This window comes from Lutjanus erythropterus, chromosome 2 (genome assembly GCF_056507025.1).
Source record: "Lutjanus erythropterus isolate fLutEry1 chromosome 2, fLutEry1.hap2, whole genome shotgun sequence".
Taxonomy (NCBI): domain Eukaryota; kingdom Metazoa; phylum Chordata; class Actinopteri; order Lutjaniformes; family Lutjanidae; genus Lutjanus; species Lutjanus erythropterus.
Genome location: NC_139318.1, coordinates 9346115 through 9364359, shown reverse-complemented (window position 1 = coordinate 9364359; position 18245 = coordinate 9346115). Strand labels below are relative to the sequence as shown.

The window sequence follows — 18245 nt, the reverse complement described above, 5'->3', positions numbered from 1 at the left end:
TACTTACATTGTTGCTGTGGCTAACGGGAGCTAACAGGCAACATTTGGTAGCAGCTGACCTTGTTTGAAGAGGGGGATGTGATTGGCTGAAAGGTGACGCAGTGGTGACACCTCAGTCTGGACAATGTGAAGTCTGAAAAGGGGCATTTAGAATGAAAACTGCTATTATCAATTAAATTCAGAGTTCTAAATAGTAATAAGTAATGATAAAATAAGTGATAAACATTTAATGACAGTGAGTTAGAGTTTCAATGATTTCTTCAGGTGTTTCATTAATATGTTATACTGTTTATTGATGTGATTTATTTAATATTGTGGGCTTCATACAGGTCTGTAGTCAGCTCAATTAAAGAAATATGAAGACAGAAACATAAGTAGTCCGTCTATAAGAATGCAGTTCTAGTCCTTTACTGACACAGATACAAGTTACAGATAGATAGCTGTTAGTTGATAGTCATTAGAGAGATAATAGACCTTTGCACATCCCCGATTTAATCAGTGAAAATACTGAAAAATGAAAATAAAACAGAAAAGGTCTCATTAGTCTTCTTTTTAATGACAGTGAAAGAGAAAATGGTAAATATAAAAGCCAAGCTTGTCAAGACTGTCTCCACATTTAGATCACCTAATGTTGTTAATCTCTACACTGGTGCTGTCTAATGAAGGGTTAAAGTGCCTTCAAGCATAATTTTAAAAAATCCGATTCTAATATATTTGAAGTATATCACATATTTTTGATAATGGTCCCTTAAATGTAATTATGAAAGATGAATCTAAAACTACAATTACATATTTTTACTTAGTTAATAGTGACTTTATTAGGCTACACTGTCAATATCAATGTCAAAATTTGTTAATACTCTATGGTGTTTCTGTGTACACTGTAAACTCTCCCATTAACCCCGCCACACACCCCCACCTCCAGACATATGATACAGAAATTAACTGTTATCCATGTGGACAGTCTAGACCTTAAATTTGTCAAGAAATTGTAGTTTACTGTGTTGATCAGTGCCATGCATCTCGGGTAAATTTACACCTACAACTATTCTGTCATCCTCTGTCGCCTCTGCTGCATATCTTGAAGTTTCAGAATGTTGCCCTAAACGTAACCAGACTGCAACGTTACCTGAAATGTTGCTCACCAAGCTTTATTTTGAAGATATATCTGGATGCGGTATATTTATTATTCTCATGGAATGGGAACGTGTTGTTTTCACATAGGTGAGGCAATATGTAACACCGTTATGGTGGACCAGTGGGTCTTTATAACAGTTTGGTGCGACCAGTTACCAGCGACATGTCAAGTCAGTGCTCTCTGATGGACAAACTTTGTAATATCTCTTGTTTTGCTGATCTACTGTTTCCAGCAGACATTATGCAGTCCCAGCATTCTATTGGTTGGTTTCTAATGGATGAGGGCAGCAAGAAAAAGTTACCTACACTATGGAAGAAACTGTCCTGAAAAAAACAAAAACAAATGGACATTTATTTAGGGCCTCTAATAGTCAACTAAACCATCTTAGTCAACTTTGTTTTCATTCATTCATCAGAAAGAAAAACAATCAGACAACACTGTAGCACACTGTCGCTAACTGTGCTTAGTTAGTTAGCTCAGTTAGCAGTCATATTAGACTGGGATACAGCCTCTGAGACTTATGGAGGCCAGTTTGACTGCAGCTGAGGTGATTACATTACAGCGGCTCTGACCAGGATTCTGACTCCTGAGATGATGAAGACATGTCGGGTTTAGGTGAGTACAGGAGACATGAAACAGTTGCAGAACAAGTTTGTAAAGTTAGCAAGTTAATTTCTAAGTACGCATCATCCTTTAGTCTTGATATGTCTGCGAGTATTTGTTTTTGTGGCTTAAACGAACCACTACTAGTCGACCAGTAAAAGTTGGGTGCAGGCTTGTGGTTCACAGTTAAAGTATGGAAAGAAGACAATGCAGAAACTGGTCAAAAACTTGGCTACAGGCCAAACTCTCTTCCAATAAAAGCAAAAGACAGCCCAGGCTCTTTGAGCATACATAAGTATTCGTCTCACATCTGAGGTCCTCCCTGCACTTTCCACAACCCAAACTTCATGTACGGTTCTGTTTGCAGAGCCTGTATTGAATTGACAGGATGTTAGCTTTCAATATTCTCCTCCACCTCTTAGTCGATGTGTAATATGCACTCGCACAATGAGTGACAGTTTGCCACCTGAGCTGCAGCCCTGCTTGTGCTCCCTTGTGGCTGACTGGATTTAAGATGGACTGTAACCTGAGATCAGGAGGCTTTTCTGGATATTTACAGCCTGGCACCTTCTATGATGAAACAGAGCTGTATACCAAAGCCTATACGGATAAGGGATGTTGTGACAAAGCATGAGTTTATTGAGCAGTTTTAATATGAGTATTAGTTTATTAGTTTTAGTTTTATTTAACAGTTATTGAAATGAGCTAGATTATAGCAAGGCTGTGCCACACAATTAAAGGGAAGAACAGTCAATCCCCCATATGCTCTGAAAAACAATGTGTTTTTAAGTTTAGAAAGATTGCCTCCCCCTCTCATATGCCACACAGTGGTTTGGTCCGCTGCCTGACATCACTACATGCATTAGCCGTCTGTACGAGACACGTTTCTATGGAGCAAACTCTTGAAGTGTGCGGCAGCTGACCTCCAGTAAGTAGCAAAATTGCATTAACTTGGAAATGTGTCAGACGTTTTTTCTCTACTTCTACCACTAAATAGAAAAACACACATGAAACGCATTTGCAGACCGCATTTTGTTCGCTCTATTACCTTGTGGCTGAATCTTGTGCATCAGGCACTGCTTCTCAACCTTTTGTCACTTAAAGCAGACTTCTGATTTCTAAAACATTTCCAAGGACAACCTTCACAAATAAATAAGAAAAAAAAAAAAAAACATGACAAAAATGGGGGAGAAATAAACTGGGCTGTGACATTCAGCACATGGAACATGAATGTGAATTGTTACGCACAAAAATAAGTAGCTTTGAAAATTAACAAAAAGGAATAATCATTTTAATCTAATTTGCCCTTGTGTGCTAGTACGCCTTTGGATGCAGGAGGTCTAACCTTAATTAAATTCATTATAACTTGCTGAAAGTTTGAAGCTGTTTGCCTTGTTAAAAATGTTCTAGGTGTATTAATGATACAGCATACTTGGTTAAATCAGAAATGCTCATGTTCATACTAAAATACTTTGCTTTGTAGATGGTAACAGTAATATTTCTATAATGTAACATTTAAAATTAACTTACATGACATAATTAGGTTCTAAGTATATCCTTAGTTTTCTTACTGCATGTAAAATGGCTTTGCTGGTGTGATTTTGTTTATAGACTTAAATGAAGACTTAATTCAAAAAAATACAGAATTACAGCAAATTCTTTGTTAAAATATCACGGGTAGAATCATTAGGATTTGTCCAAACTGTTGGTAAATGCAATGGGGAGGTGCAAGGAAGCGAAATACCAGTTTTTGGATTGGTTCTGAGCATCCTGATCACAGCAAAATGAGAAAATAAGGAAACACAGGAACAAAGCAGGATCTCTGATGATACAGACACCACCACACACTTCTAATGGGTCATAAGAGTTGACTGAAATGGATTATATTTCTATGTTTTATTTTATTTATTTATTTATTCTTTAGAAAATCAGAATCAGAAATACTTTATTGATCCCCGGGTGGAAATTGTTAGCATAACAGTTGCACCCATTCAAGAATAGAATGGAATAGAAGTATATGTATCTATATAAGCATATAGAAATATAGAAATTATGATAGAAATCTCATGTAGAGATAAAATATGTCAAAATAAAACTATGTACATTACACATTAAACTACATACAACAATAGAAAAAATAGAAATAAGAGGTGTAAACATATGTAAACAACAACATGTACAACAATATATACAGCAGTGGTACACATAATATTATAAAACAGAAGCTGAAGATGGGGGACAAGTATGATAGTCAACCCATATTATAATAAGAGTAGAGGTTGATTTGAATGCTCAGTATAAATAAATAAATGTAGTGGTGATGCCAGTGTAGCCCGTGTGTTGCACTATTGAATTGTTATTATTGCACAGAGGGTTGAACAGTTGAAATTATTGCACATGTAACCATATTGTTAGGTCAGTATTGGACATATGAAGATAAATGAAATATAAATAATAATCTTATGATGCAGATTATGCCTTTTTTCTGGATTCTCGTCTTTCCTTTATATACATTAAAACAACAGTACTATGAGTGTCACTTTTTGTGTCCCCTTCAGGAATGACTCTTAATTTTTTTTTTTTTTTTTTGTTTATTGCCACCACACAGAACAGTGAAATATCTACCCTTGGTGCCACAATACTGTAGTGTCAGGTTGATGTCTTCATGTTGCGAGGCTGAATATATTCGCGGTGCCCCGTGCGCAGTTGAATATCGAGTTTAGCATAGTATACCCAAATAAAGGGGGGGTGAAAAAGTCTTAATTACCTCTCACAAGGCTGCAGAAGTTAATTTCTGCAGTCACGTGTTTAACCAATTACTCAGTGTGTAATGAAGTGGAACATGGCACACCAGAGTTCACAGGACACCCTCCATCTCCCCCTTTTTTTTTTTTTTTCAGCCCAGTTTGGCTATTCCAGAGTGGGGAGCTAATAATCACTAAACATTAAGGCAGGCAATACTTCACTTTGGATACGTACATTTATCCATGTCAATATCCATCCTTCGTTTAATCATTTCTCCACAGCTATCTCAATATCACGGGCTAGTGAGAGAGGCGGGGGAAAGCACATTATCTATGCTGGGGTGTTACAGTATTAGGGATTATCCCTGACAGATAGTTTCCCTTCCAGGCACCATTAGCTTGGCCTCATCCCATTTGGTATTTCCAACACCTGTGACCACCATCCGCCGGGCACAAGAATTATTACCATTGTATTTTTTCTAGGGTATATAAATTAATCATGGGGATCACAAGCAACTACTTTAAATTTCTGGACTGTGACCAAGAAACACATCCTCCCCAAGGATGCCAAGGACCTATGCATCATTAAAACTGAGCTGTGCTATCTGACAGAGGAACAGTGCCAGCTCCCTCACTTATATACCTAACGGGATTGTGGCCTCTGCATTTCCACACGATATGCATAATAGCTACTGTCTATGGCTAAATGCAATCGGGGTCCTTGAGTCTGACTTTGAATGCTAAATGAACAAGGGAGATGGAATAAAGTTGATCAGCTTGAAAGTGAAAGTGGACAGCTGACTACAGCGAACATAAATTAACATCGATCACCGGGCAGAGCACGTACGCTAATGACTCAAGGCTGCAGGGGCTTGTTAGACAACCTCTGCAATGGACTGTAATGGTTCCCATATCCTCACAATCCACTAAATACCAATGGCTGTAATTCTTCATTGAGCATCCTCGCATTGGCAAATGATTCGTCTTTGATTCAGATGCGTGAATGAATGATGTGGGCATTAATGTAGGTATTACCTGGAAGTTGTACGTCAAATTGTGCAATTAGATCCACCTCATGTTGTGGCGAGAAGCAAATGCTTCTCATTACAAGCTTCCAAATCATTTAAATTCAAATTTAGGCTCCAAATGACCGAGATATAATGATTAAATCAGTTTGATCAATATGAAGAGCCTCATATTTTTTAAATATTTATCAGACATACTCTTGGAAATAAACTGCTAACTAGAACTGTAACAGGTTCTTCGCCTTGGTCCAATAGAAGAACCCTTTTTTTATCCTATTAGAACCTTCCACTTGGAACCCTTTCAGTGTTCTTCCTAGAACCCAACATAAAAGGTTACATAGAACAATTTGTGAAAGGTTTCCCACAAAGCCCCCAGTAAGAAATTCTATCAAGAACATTTCCACCTTCGCATTGCTAGAAACAAGAGCCAGCCAGGGGGTTCTACTGAGAGCCTTTTTATATTCCAAAGGTTTTATCTAAAACCCACCCAGGGGGCTCTCCCAAGAACCCTTTTATAAAATGATACAAAGGACCCATGACAATTTTAAAGGGTTTCAACAATCCTTAAAAACTCTTTCTTTCAAAAAAAGAAAAGAGTTCTCAATAGATCTTTCAGTCTCACACAGAACCCTTGACAAACCCTTGCTTCAACAAAAGGGTTTTCAGAAGCAAATGGTTCTGGGTAGAACTTCAGCCTGGCAGGAAGAACCTTTTCTAAACCAATTTCTACAATAAACCATTTTATAGTTTAAAGGTTTTCTCAAGAACCCACCCAGAGTGTTCTACCAAGGATCATTGTATATTATGGTACAAAGAACCCATAACAAATCCTTGGCAAAAAAAAAAAAAAAAAAAAAAAAAAAGTTCTCTAGGGATTTCAACAATCCCTAAAGAACTCTTTTCTCAATAAAGGTTGTTTGGTTGGAAAATTTTCAATGGAACCTACAATGAAATCCTGACGAACCCTCTTTTCAACAAAAGGCTTGATTCTGGGTAGAACCGCCGTCCCTCAGGAAGAACCCTTTTGGAACGCTTATTTCTAAGAGCATAGAAACCACCTGGGCAGTTCTGCAGAGAATCCATTTATTTTCCAAGGGAAAACCCTCGATAACCCAACATGAAGGGCTGAGAACATTTGTGAAAAGGTTTCCCACAAAACCTCCTGACTGCTAACAAGAAACCACCCAGTGGGTTCTTCTGAGAAGCCTTTTATATTATGTTAAAAAGAACCCATGAGGAACCCCAATGAGTTTGCCAAAGATTTCAACCATCCTTAAAGAACAATTTTTTTGAAAAACCGTTGTTTGGATGCAAAGGGTTCTTCAAGGAACCCTTCATCTTACAAACAATCCTTGATGAACCTTTTCTTCAAAAGTATTCTTCAGAACCAAATGGTTCTGGCTGGAACCACATCTCTTCAGGAAGAACCCCTTTTGGAACCCGCATTTCTCAGAGTGTAGCTAGTCCTAACTGTCAGTCAAAATCATGAGACCACTTTGAAGATGCTGGTTTTCTAGTATTTTCATCTGAGTCTAATTTGACTTCTTCTGAGTTCTTCGGCTCGCATGGTGCTCGGCGAGTGCATCTGAATTTCAAATCGTATTGATTTGGAATTACTTACAGGCGCTGGCCTATAACAGTATTGATTGCAGATAGGCGTTTTGACAAAATGTCTGGAAAACATTTCACATCGATTTAAAGTTTCTCAGATCTCAAAATAAAAGCCTTGCATCTAAATGTACAGTAATTGTCATATGCAGAATTGTGTCTTTCATTTAAATCCTATTCATGCAGCACCTCAATCAACATATAATTACCTTGGCCTCTTAAGTAGAGTGAGAACAGCACCAGTCTGAGACGTTTACTGAAAGAAGAGAACGTTTCATAGCTCACAGCCTCAAGTCGCTCAAAAGAATGCATTTTCTATTGTTAGATGGATAAAGTTTCTTCATTGGTTTTCTGCAGAACAGGCGAATATATCAACCCAGTGAGTCTCATAAGGAAAGACATCAACCAAATCTCCCTTTATTGATCCATCCCTCCATATTTGATTGAGACTCATGACAAGCCTGTGGGCAGGATGACAAACAAAAAGGCGGAAGGTTAAAAAAAGTGGAAACCAAATCAATAATGATGACTGACAAGATGAAGCTTGGATGATCAGTATTGTGCCCTCTTAGAATAAATAATGGAGAGCAGAATAAATCTACTCCACTCCCTGCACAGCTAATGCTTTTTCTCCTTTCTTCCCTTCATGACTACTGATTCGTCCTTTTTTGTTCCGTCCAGCAATTTACCATGGGACCTAAGACAGAAAAGGACAAAGAAGAATTGTAGGCAAAATGTTATCTTTTAAAATATTTGTTTTTAAGTGTTCATAAACATTTACACGTATAAACCTTTGCAACATTTTCACATTTACCAATTGTTACCTTCTGCATGATTCTCAAATGGTACAGCTTTTAAGAAGTGGTGGAGTCAACACATCTTTTATTTATATGACACTAAGGACAATTGTTTGTGTGTACTTTGATCATAGGGCTGTGGTTTTGGTATGCTTTATGTTATTTTTTTGGAACATATAACAAAAACACCAGGTATCGTTTTTGTTTATTGAAAAAATGCAGACATTATGTTCATTTTCATTTGCTGTCACCAGCAACACTTGCTGTGTGAGCGACCCTGGGTGAAGTATTCAGGTACTTAAGCACCCGATGGCTATAATAGATTCGGTATGACTTACACTTTCTGAGGATAAAACCATATCTGCAAACTGCACACCTATGAACCTGCTTAAAAATCATAGAAAAAGAAGCTCCTTATAACCCCAGAACTTGCCTGAGAAACATCATGTTTTTAAGTTTTCTGCAGAAGCAAAGTAATCCAGTAATAGTTGTTAATGCATCTGAGGGCACAGTGCAAACAGGAGCTGCTGAGAGCTAAATCTTTTAAAGGTGCCAGTTTGCCAAAATGTAAACAAACCCAGGCTAGAAAATGCATGGGGCATCCAGGAGAAACGATGGTGGCCACATGAAATGTGAAAGGCAGAATCTAGAGCCAGTGTTTAGTTTGTCTGTTCTGGGCTGCTGTAGAAACACAGAAGGGCAACATGATGACCTCAGTGCAGATATGAAGAGCTCATTCTTTGGTAACAAAAACACTACAATACGGTACAGTTTTCAGGTGATTATACACGACTTCGAGCTTCAAACATGATTATTCTCATCGATTTATAAACTCGTAGTACTGCAGCAAGAAATTTCCCCTGTGACCCAAAAAACATTTTCCCCATAGACCTCCTTTATTAGAGAGGTATCTGTAAAAGGGTTGACAGGACACCTTGAACTGCAAACAAGGTCCGCTATGACTCTTTCTATTAAGAATTTTTGGTCCATGGAGGTTTTATATGTTTTAAACTTTACTTTCCTGAGAAAAGCAATGTAAAAATGTCAAAATTATGGGCTGAGCAAGAACTTGCATGCACCATTTGCACATATTCAGTAGGTCATATTCTACATACCTTGGAAGTAAACCCAGAGACTAGAAAACTTTTCTGGTGTACAGGCCAAGCAAGCAATCTTCAGTGAACTGAACAGGCGCCATCTTTGGGTCTGCTCTCAAATCCGTGATAGATCTATGGTTATTCTCCATACAAATAAGGCAAAGAGTAATCCATTTATGCTGTCCTATCAATATTTTTTTACATTACTCAGTCCTATCAACATGGTTGTTATATTCCTGGAACACTGAACAGTGTTGTGAGGTGGGGGTTTAGTGGGAGTGGGTATTTGGTTAATGCAACAGTAATAATTTTGCTCACATGGTGTTCCAAACCTTGTACTGAGTAGTCTTGGGATGAAACATATGAGCTAAGACTATGTCACAAAGGCTGTTTAGACTCATGTCTTACGTGTGGTTCACACTACCTGCATGTAGCTGTGTGTGATGGCTACCCCGCTGAGCTGCTGCGGCTCGCACGCCCGCGGTGTCCGTAAAAGGCGGCATTTATGTCGCGGGGACGGCTGCTGAAAGCCTTGTCTTTTTATATTAAGTTTGTACAAACATTTTGAAGAGAGTAAAAGTGCTGTGAGCACAAGGCAAGACCTTCAGAGAGAGGAGGAGAAAAAAGAAAGAAAAAGCAAACGCAACTGCTCTTTGCAGCGCTGCTCCAGCGGGGTTGCATGGCTGCTCTGACCTATTAAAGGGATAGTTCACCCAAAAAATGAAAATTCAGCCATTTTCTACCCACCCTCATGTTGACTGAAGGTTGGGTTTAGTTATTTTTAGTCCACAAAACACTGCGGGAGTTTAACAGGAAAACAGCATTGTAGAATCTCCCAAAAAATTTGGAGTGAATGGTGACCAGTTTTCAAACCTAAAAGAAAACTGGAAAAAAGAAAAAAAAAAACATAAAGGGCTTTCAGCATCCGTCTGGCAACAGACCCTCAGTTAGCACGTGTGTGAGTAGATAGTGACTGAATTTCTATTTTTGGGTGACCTGTCCCTTTAATGCCACACACATGCGCTGCTCAAGCATGTAGTGTGAACTGACCGTTAAAGCTATGTGATGCTCACTTACTGTGTGATCACATTTGTGTGAATGTAATTCATTTTGTTTTATTGTGTAGTGTGTATATCTGGAGGTGATATCTGCACTTTATTTTGTTTTGAAAATACTGGTAATTTTTGCAAAAGAGTAACCTGATATTAAAGTGATAGTTCACCCAAAAGTGAAACTTCACTCAATATCTACTCACCCCTGTGCTGATGTGAGGATGGGTGAAGATCTCCAGTTCACAAAAGCTTCAGAGACAAAATATTTGTTTTGAGGTTTGAAGTTTTATTGCACATGTGTTTTATTAACATGGAAACATGTCAGAAGCGACAGTAAATGTGCAGTAATAGTAAATGCTAGTTAAAGGACAAATGCAAACAGTATGAGATGAATGTGTTGTGATATTGGATTGTGAATAAAGATAACCGCAGAGGATTTAGCAGAGTCAAGCCACGTCTCCTTGTCTCACCGTTCTCTCCTGTATTTCAGGATACATATAACAGTTTATGGGTGCTGCAGCCCCGGTACCTGTAACACCTAAATTAACTGATTTTTTTGGTTAATAAACACAAAACTGACAAATTAATAACTTTAATTTTTTATGTCTAACTTTAGTTTCTTATTAACACAACCAGCTGACCACATTAGCATTCATTTGAAATCATGTTTTTGGCCAAGTCTACTTTTCATTCTCGTTAGAGCTCAGAGCAACTGCAGAGTCACGTGTTTTTTCTTTGTGGGTTCATCATGACAAGCGACTCTTCCAACATAAACATGGCCATTTGATCCATTGATACAGAAAAGTATTGATTAGAGTAGCTTTCAACAATGGGCTCAGAAGTAACATCTGACCACACAGACGTGTGGGACCACAGACTGCAGCGAAACAGCACTAACCATGTGTTGCTGGTAATTTTGTTTGACATGTTTGGCCACTGATCAAAGCTTTGTTTTTAAGTTGTAAATCAATGTCAATAGTTCCTGACATCGTGATTCATGGAAGATGCTCTGGCTGTCCGCATGTTTTGAAGTGAAATAATTTGCCCACAGAAGGATTATTTTTCTGCTTCAGACCAGTTTGCCTGACCGCATTCATTAGCATTCCCTGAGATATATACTGTATACTTAATACATCACACATTTTGCTAGAGTAAATATGTTGAACCAACAGTTTTCATGAGCTTAGTATTACCTTTGGCAGGATGCTGTGCTCATCTGTTGCTGCTGCTGCTGTGGGTGTCTTTTTTTTTTTTTTTCTTGAATTGCTCCTGGGAGTGTAACAGCAGTGTGTGTGTATACACTAAATACCAGCACCCCAGTATCTGCTGCTAGCTGGCCCTTCAGCGTGGCATCCAGGCTCTGCTTATTTGGTTGAATGAATTATTAATGGCTCACCGATTTTCCACAAGTTCCAGCCTGTTTTTTTTTTTCTTTTTCCACAAGGCTTGATGTGGGCTGCATCTCCTCATCTCCGTGGTGCTCATTTTGCCCTCCTTTTCTTCCAGAGCCAAGCAGAGGAGCGTTCGCCCAGGAAATATTCTCCACTCTCTGGCAACTGGATGGGAAGGAGGAGAATCTTTGACCTTGGAAAATGAAGATGTTGTTGCCATGGGAACTGTTAATCCTTCTGTCACTCAAAGAGTGCCTGGCTGGTGAGATGCCAAGTCAAGTCGCCTTTCATGACACACCTGATATGCATACGTCTCTCACAGTGAGGGCGTGCCACGCTCTCTCATCCACGTTTAGGTTATCATTTCATTTCAAAGGGGATGATCGCAGTCTCAGAGGGAATCATAATTTTAGTAGCTTTTGTATCTGTACAAAATCTATGGTAACATTTTGTGGGAGGGGTACATGAGTTGTCTTCAGTTTGTGCATGAAAAAGAATGAATTCATTCATGTAGAGCTTCATGAGCTATCAGGAATATACAAGAATTAAAATGCACACCAAGTTAGGTATTTTAATCATCGTCATTTCTGAGTTTTTAATGATGTCCATGTCTTCTTTATAGGCAAGTCTGTAGTTAAAGGACAGGCCAAAAAACTGACCAGTCACAGCAGCGCATATGAATCACAAGTGTCATAATCGGGGCAGGAATTTTACAACCAGCTGCTGTCCCCCCTCCGTTTGGCCTTTCGCCTTCAGTCAGAAAAAATGATGGCTTTCTCCTCTGCCTTTCCTGTCAATTCAATTTTTAGACACCACTGTCCTCTGTTCTGATATGGCAACATGATGTGAAACACTGCACACACAAACAGTGCTGGGTTAGATTTGAGCCTGGTATAAACCAGGCTGCAGACTCGCAGCAGAGGTAGGACACTCAGGATAAAACTCTGATCATGAAGTCTAATATTATTTTACAATTCTGTGCTTTACACTGCAAACTAGAGTCTCTGTTAACAGTGACAAACAGCTGGATCTGTGTTATATACACTATATTTTCATTGTGCTGCTGTCCATGTATCGTCTCTCTCTATGGAAGCCCATATACTTCTAGTGTGATGAAAAAAAGTCATTATAATGAGAAAAGTTTTCAAAATAATGACTTAGTATCTCAAAATCATGAGAAACTTTGAGAGAGTAAGTCATTATTTCAAGAAAGCTTTTTTCAGATGCTAACTTATTATATATCTCACATTTTTTCATGTTTGTGACCTGGTCTGATTTGACACTGTCTCTTTACTTTTCTAAGGAATTACTGTTTAAGTGCCTTAGTATGTTTTTGTGACGCGAGTATGAAAGGATTTTATGCATCTGCAGTACATTTTGTATAAATTCAGTGTATTTAGTATTGTTTTGCCAAATAAATCCATTATATCTTAATACATTTAGTTTCATGCCAGCATTAATCATGCATTATTTATCAGTGTTAAATATGGATCAGGTCACCACTTTAGCTGAAGGACAACAAATGATGATGCCATGAAGAAGTAATGCTTACTTAAAGGGACAGTTCACCCCTGAATCAAAAATACATGCTTTCCCTTGGGCCTGTAGTACTATTTATCCATTTAGATTTTTTGGTGTGAGTTGCAGAGTTTTGGAGATGTCGGCTGTAGAGGTGTCTGCCTTCTCTTGATTATAACACTCTCAACCCAAATAAGTTAGCAGTACTTAAAAAAACTGTGGCAACTGATTGCCTTGATTTTTTGAGTTCATAAATTCAAAAGTTGTAGGTTATCAGAGCTTAAATATTTGTGACATCTGTACTCTTTGATTACAGGTGAATGAAAATTATTGATTAAGCCAACTCAGAATTTGTATTCTCACCTCTCATTGCAATAAATTAACAGAACTGATTAAATTAGTATAGTGCAGTACATAGTATGTTAGTATATATGTTAGTATTTGTAAAGTATAGTAAGTATATTGGCCCATTATTTCATGTATCAGTGAACTCAACATAGTATTTTTTTTAATTTCTTAAAATATTTGCATTTAGGGACCTTTTTTAGGACCCTTATTCCCCTCAATAATAAAAAATTATAAGTTTAATAAACACAAAGCAAAGAAAGTTCTACTGGCACTCAACATTTTAATTTAGTAGAACCTGTAAAGAAATGTAAAGTTTTCACTGCTTCATACAAATAATTAATTTGAGTATACAGTTTTATAGTGAGTGGAACTAAATGGCACTCAGCTTGTGGTGCTCAAAGCACCCAAAAATACATTTGAAAAGCGTCATGAGCAGTTTTATGTAGGAACTACTGTCTGTTTAGTAGACAGAAAGTAATTCTGATAGCTTCTGGAGTAATTTTGCTAGATTCAGCTGCAGAAAGTAAGTTAGTAAGTTTTTACAAGTTGCTCACAACAAGTTGTGTGAATTATCTTAAGTAACCTTGTAACACTGGTTTTAAATTTTTCACATGTATCTTGTTGGTCCTTTGAGCACCACAAGCTGAGTTCCATCTGGTCCCATTATATCTGAGAGAAGGCAGACATCTCTGTGGCCCATATCTCCAAAACTCTGCAGCTCACACCAGAAATATCTAGATGCATAAATAGCACAACAGGCCTGGAGGAAAATATGTATTTTTGATTTGGGGATGAACTGTCCCTTTAATCCTGAATACAACACTTTGAATTCAACAGAATCCAAGAACACTGCTGTGACTGGTCAGTTTTTGGTCTGTCCCTTTATTGGTTAACTTACCTGTGAAGATATGAACAATCATTAACAATTAAGAAATCATAATTATTGAAATACCCTATTTGTGGCATTAACTGTATTGTTCTTGCATAAAGTCATGTGTGAGATACTGTTAATTCTTGTACATTCCTTTTTCATGCATGAATTCATAATTCATGTATTTTTTACTGATCTGTAAAAAAAATGTGCAAAACATGAACAAATCTGTCACCTTCACTTTACTTTTAAGGGGCTTAGTGTAGAATTTCAGGGAAACTAAGAACCACGGAGGCAGACATTTGAATTGAGCGGAGTCGTTTTTGTTCTTTAAAGGGATGAAGTTGGGCAAAATGAAACTGCCTCCTGTCACTCTAAAGATTTACCATTACATTGAAATTCTTTGTTGTTAACAGAGTTAACATTTTCTTTTCACTTCGCCTCTGATAAACGTGACCCACTGTAAGATTTACATTTGAGGAGAGAACATACAGGAGAGGATTCACTCTCTCTGCTCTTTTTTATGCCTCCCTGTTTTATTATGCAATTTTCTTGCTTTATGTCCAACTGCTGCCACTTACATGAAATGTGGCAAGCGCTATAAAAATCCACACTAACTCTTTTCTTAACACTAATTTATTCTGCACTCCGCTCTCAGCAACATAGATCCCCGCGGCGTGCCGAGGTGCTCCTCTCCGCTGAAAGAAAAGCGGAGTAGCCCTCACATACCTAATACCTGTATGAGCTACAGCTAAGGAGTTAAAGTCTCTCCAAGAGCTTCCACTTTATGTCAGGATATGCTAACCTGTGAAGCTCAGACAACCGAGGGAGATTTAACGTCGGCAGTTTGACGGATATACTGTATACTGAACTTAAGCCAACCGTTTACAAGTCATCAGACAAATGCATTTAAATTTATACAGCATATGGAGAGGGTCTATTGTTGTGTTATGTATGTTTCCATTTCCATTGATTTAGCATCTCATCTCAAGTCAGCACTTTCACTGAGGGCATATCTGTGCAGCCTGCAAACACCAGAGAGGAGACAGAGGGCTTAGGTACAGAGGAGAACGTGTACACTGTGAGAAAACGTATATCAAGGCAATAAATCAAACTTTGAAAATAAACTAAAAGAAAGTTTTGCCGACCTAAAATATTTTGTTGAGATATTTTACTTTTATTTCTTTAGAAAAGCTTGAATCTTTGAACTTTATTTTAAAAACTGTTGAGCTGTGAACCTGTTTTGTCATTATTTGGGTCGTTGAAAATGTAGTGGTTGCAATTGAAAAAACAATGAATCAATCATTTTTTGAGGCATCTTGAATATAAGTCGATATAAAGAAGAAAAAGAAATGATCTCATCAAAACATAATGATTTGAGAAAACACTGTTCAAAACTTAAGGGTCTGAGTTGCCACTCAAAACTCCAAAAGTAAGTTTTGACAGTGTACTCACTGTTCACGTGTTTTAACTTTAAAAAGTTAGCAGCACATATACACTGTGAAAAAAAGTTGAGAAAACTCATAAGCTCTTACATTTTTGGAAAGAAATATAAACTAGTTATAACCTTACCCTTTTATTGGGATATTTTACTTCTCTTCTTGTTCGCAGTGAGCTGTCAGCATGATTTGTCATTATTTGGGTCCTTGAAAGTTAAGTGGTTGCAACTGAAAATTAAAATTTTAATTATGATTTACTTTCACTTGTATGAGTTTACACAGCAATTTTTGAAACACAGGTTTCGAGGTTTCTAAAAGTCAAAGATTCAAGTTTATATAAAGAAGAAAAGTAAATGATCTGAGCAAAACATTTTTATACAAAAGTATTTAAAAACTTTTTTCAAAGAAGCTTGAAAACAAAACTCAAAAATCTATTCAGGTAAGTTTTCACAACTTTTTTTGTTTTTACAGTGTTCTCTAAAAGAGCTGTGTGTTTGAACTAAAAAGGTCAGTGCCAAGACAGCATTAAAATTTTAATTTGATTGAATCTGAAAAGTTCAGGTAATTTTGTAATGATTCATGACAGATGTATTTGTCAAATGAACAAGTTCAATAATATATTATTAGATAAGATATTGATTAAGTTGAACCAACAACTCTTCACTCACTCTGACGAACATTACAAACAAATTTAATATCCTTAACATTTTCCCAGCTTTTCATTTCACAGAAAGAACTGAGAGCTGCAGCTCCGACTGTTGGAGCTACTTTTACTTCAGCATCGGCACAAAGACAATATATCAAAGTGCTCCCAGTGAATTTATTAAATTTTAAGTGTGAGGAGAATAGGGACTGAATTCAAAATTAACTTTCATCATTGGTTGGCAGTGTTTTTATTATTGTGAAAAACAGCAATGACTTATCTTAAAGTGAAGGCTTCTTAGCCTACACTTTACCATAATACTAGTTTTCATTATGTGTCATATGTTTTCTTCAAACTATAGAAAAGTAAGGATCTCAGGAGAGTTTTAACTCCGAAACAGTGCATGCTGGGAAGTATGCTAATACGCTGATCATGTTTCTTTAGGCTTAATATAATGAGTTGATTGATCTCTGTACAGTACATTCATTTAAATCATTATTTCAAGTCAAAAAAATCAGGGTAGAAGAACTCATGTTCTGAAAATAAATACCGGATACTGTGAGTTTAATTAATTTGAATTAATTAAACTTGTATATTTACATTAATTTAATGAGAAAAGATTTGATTCCACTAAATTCATGTATAATTTTTTCCAGTACTGTACATATATATATATATACCTGCTAATGAGCTCTTATTTATATGCGTCTCCTTGAAAACTAATTAGGTAAAATTTGTATGCGTGTGTGTCATCTGTGCTACTGGTCAGTCCAGTCGGTGTGTTTACAGGGCAGGCCTGTTTTCAAGCAAACGCACCTACACACACACACACACACACACACGCTCATACACACGCACTCACACAGAGACACACACCACTGGATCATTTCCCAGGTGAAAAAGCCCAGCTATTAAAGGTTCATTAATTTGTTTAATTTAAAGGACATCGCAAGCAGGGTAAAAATGAAGCACCTCCCTCAGAGGCCGGGGAAACAAGGCCCTTACCTGAGGCAAAGACTCCCACTCTCATTAGGATGATGATGATGTGGGAGGGAGCACTCTTTGTCCTAGTCAAGGTTAGGGACGTGTAAAAAGGCGTCCCATCCTCTCAAGTGAACAAAAAGAAAAATGAGCGGTGTGCAGCCCCGGCATATGACGCACGGTGTCGGAGGAGAGGGAGGGTGGACACTGCTAGCGTTCCAGCACCTATTGAAGAAATGTTAGATTTCACGGGAGTAATTAGTGCAACATCGGTTAATTACTCCTGTGTATTGATCATTTGGCTGGAGCTAACCAAAACAACAAGCTCGACTGAGCAGACACACATGCCCAAATGACATGCATACAGACAACAGCTCTGCAGACTCTAATAATTAGATTATAAGCAGAGTAAAGCAGTACTCTGATATTGCAACTCTCATGTAAGCACTGTAACAAAGTTATCCTACTTGCATCAAGTCTATAATATAATTAAGTATAACTCAATTAGCCAGCTGGGTTGCTTGTCAATCTTTCTAAGTAATCTTGACATGTAATACGGCTCGGATCGGTTTCTGCATGTGCATTGATTCTCATTACATGTGCATGACAATGCAGAGAGTGACACATGCAGAGTTTAAATTAAGAGTGTAGCTCTTTGTAAAACTTTGCTTATTATACTTATCACCACAAGTAATAGAACTTGTGTTCTGTGACGTGACTTTTTGTTAACTCCCCCCCAAGCAGCCATTGTCCAATCACAGCTTAGCAGCCATATGTCGGTGCTGCAGGCCTGTTGAGCTGTGGATTTCTCCACAAGCTGAAATGATGTAAGACTGATGCTCAGAAAGAGTGAAAACACAAGAACCAAAGTGTAAGGAATGAGTTAAATCTGCTGTAATCCTCAGTGTGTCTGCCTTACTACCTCACTAACTACAGTAGCAACCTCACTCCAAACACAAACAGACCCACAATTGTCATTTTACAACCCAA

The 18245-nt window shown here is 37.7% G+C and overlaps 1 protein-coding gene across 1 annotated transcript in view; it reads left to right on the top strand.

Moving 5' to 3' along the window:
- Nucleotides 1-11111: 11111 nt before the first annotated feature.
- cntn6 (contactin 6) overlaps nt 11112-18245 on the top strand; it is an 81851-nt gene continuing 74717 nt past the window's right edge. Inside the window, 3 exon segments of the mRNA XM_084744061.1 lie at nt 11112-11717; nt 17217-17323; nt 17326-17350. Coding sequence (XP_084600187.1) covers nt 11657-11717; nt 17217-17323; nt 17326-17350 — 193 coding nt within the window. The 5' untranslated portion in view covers nt 11112-11656.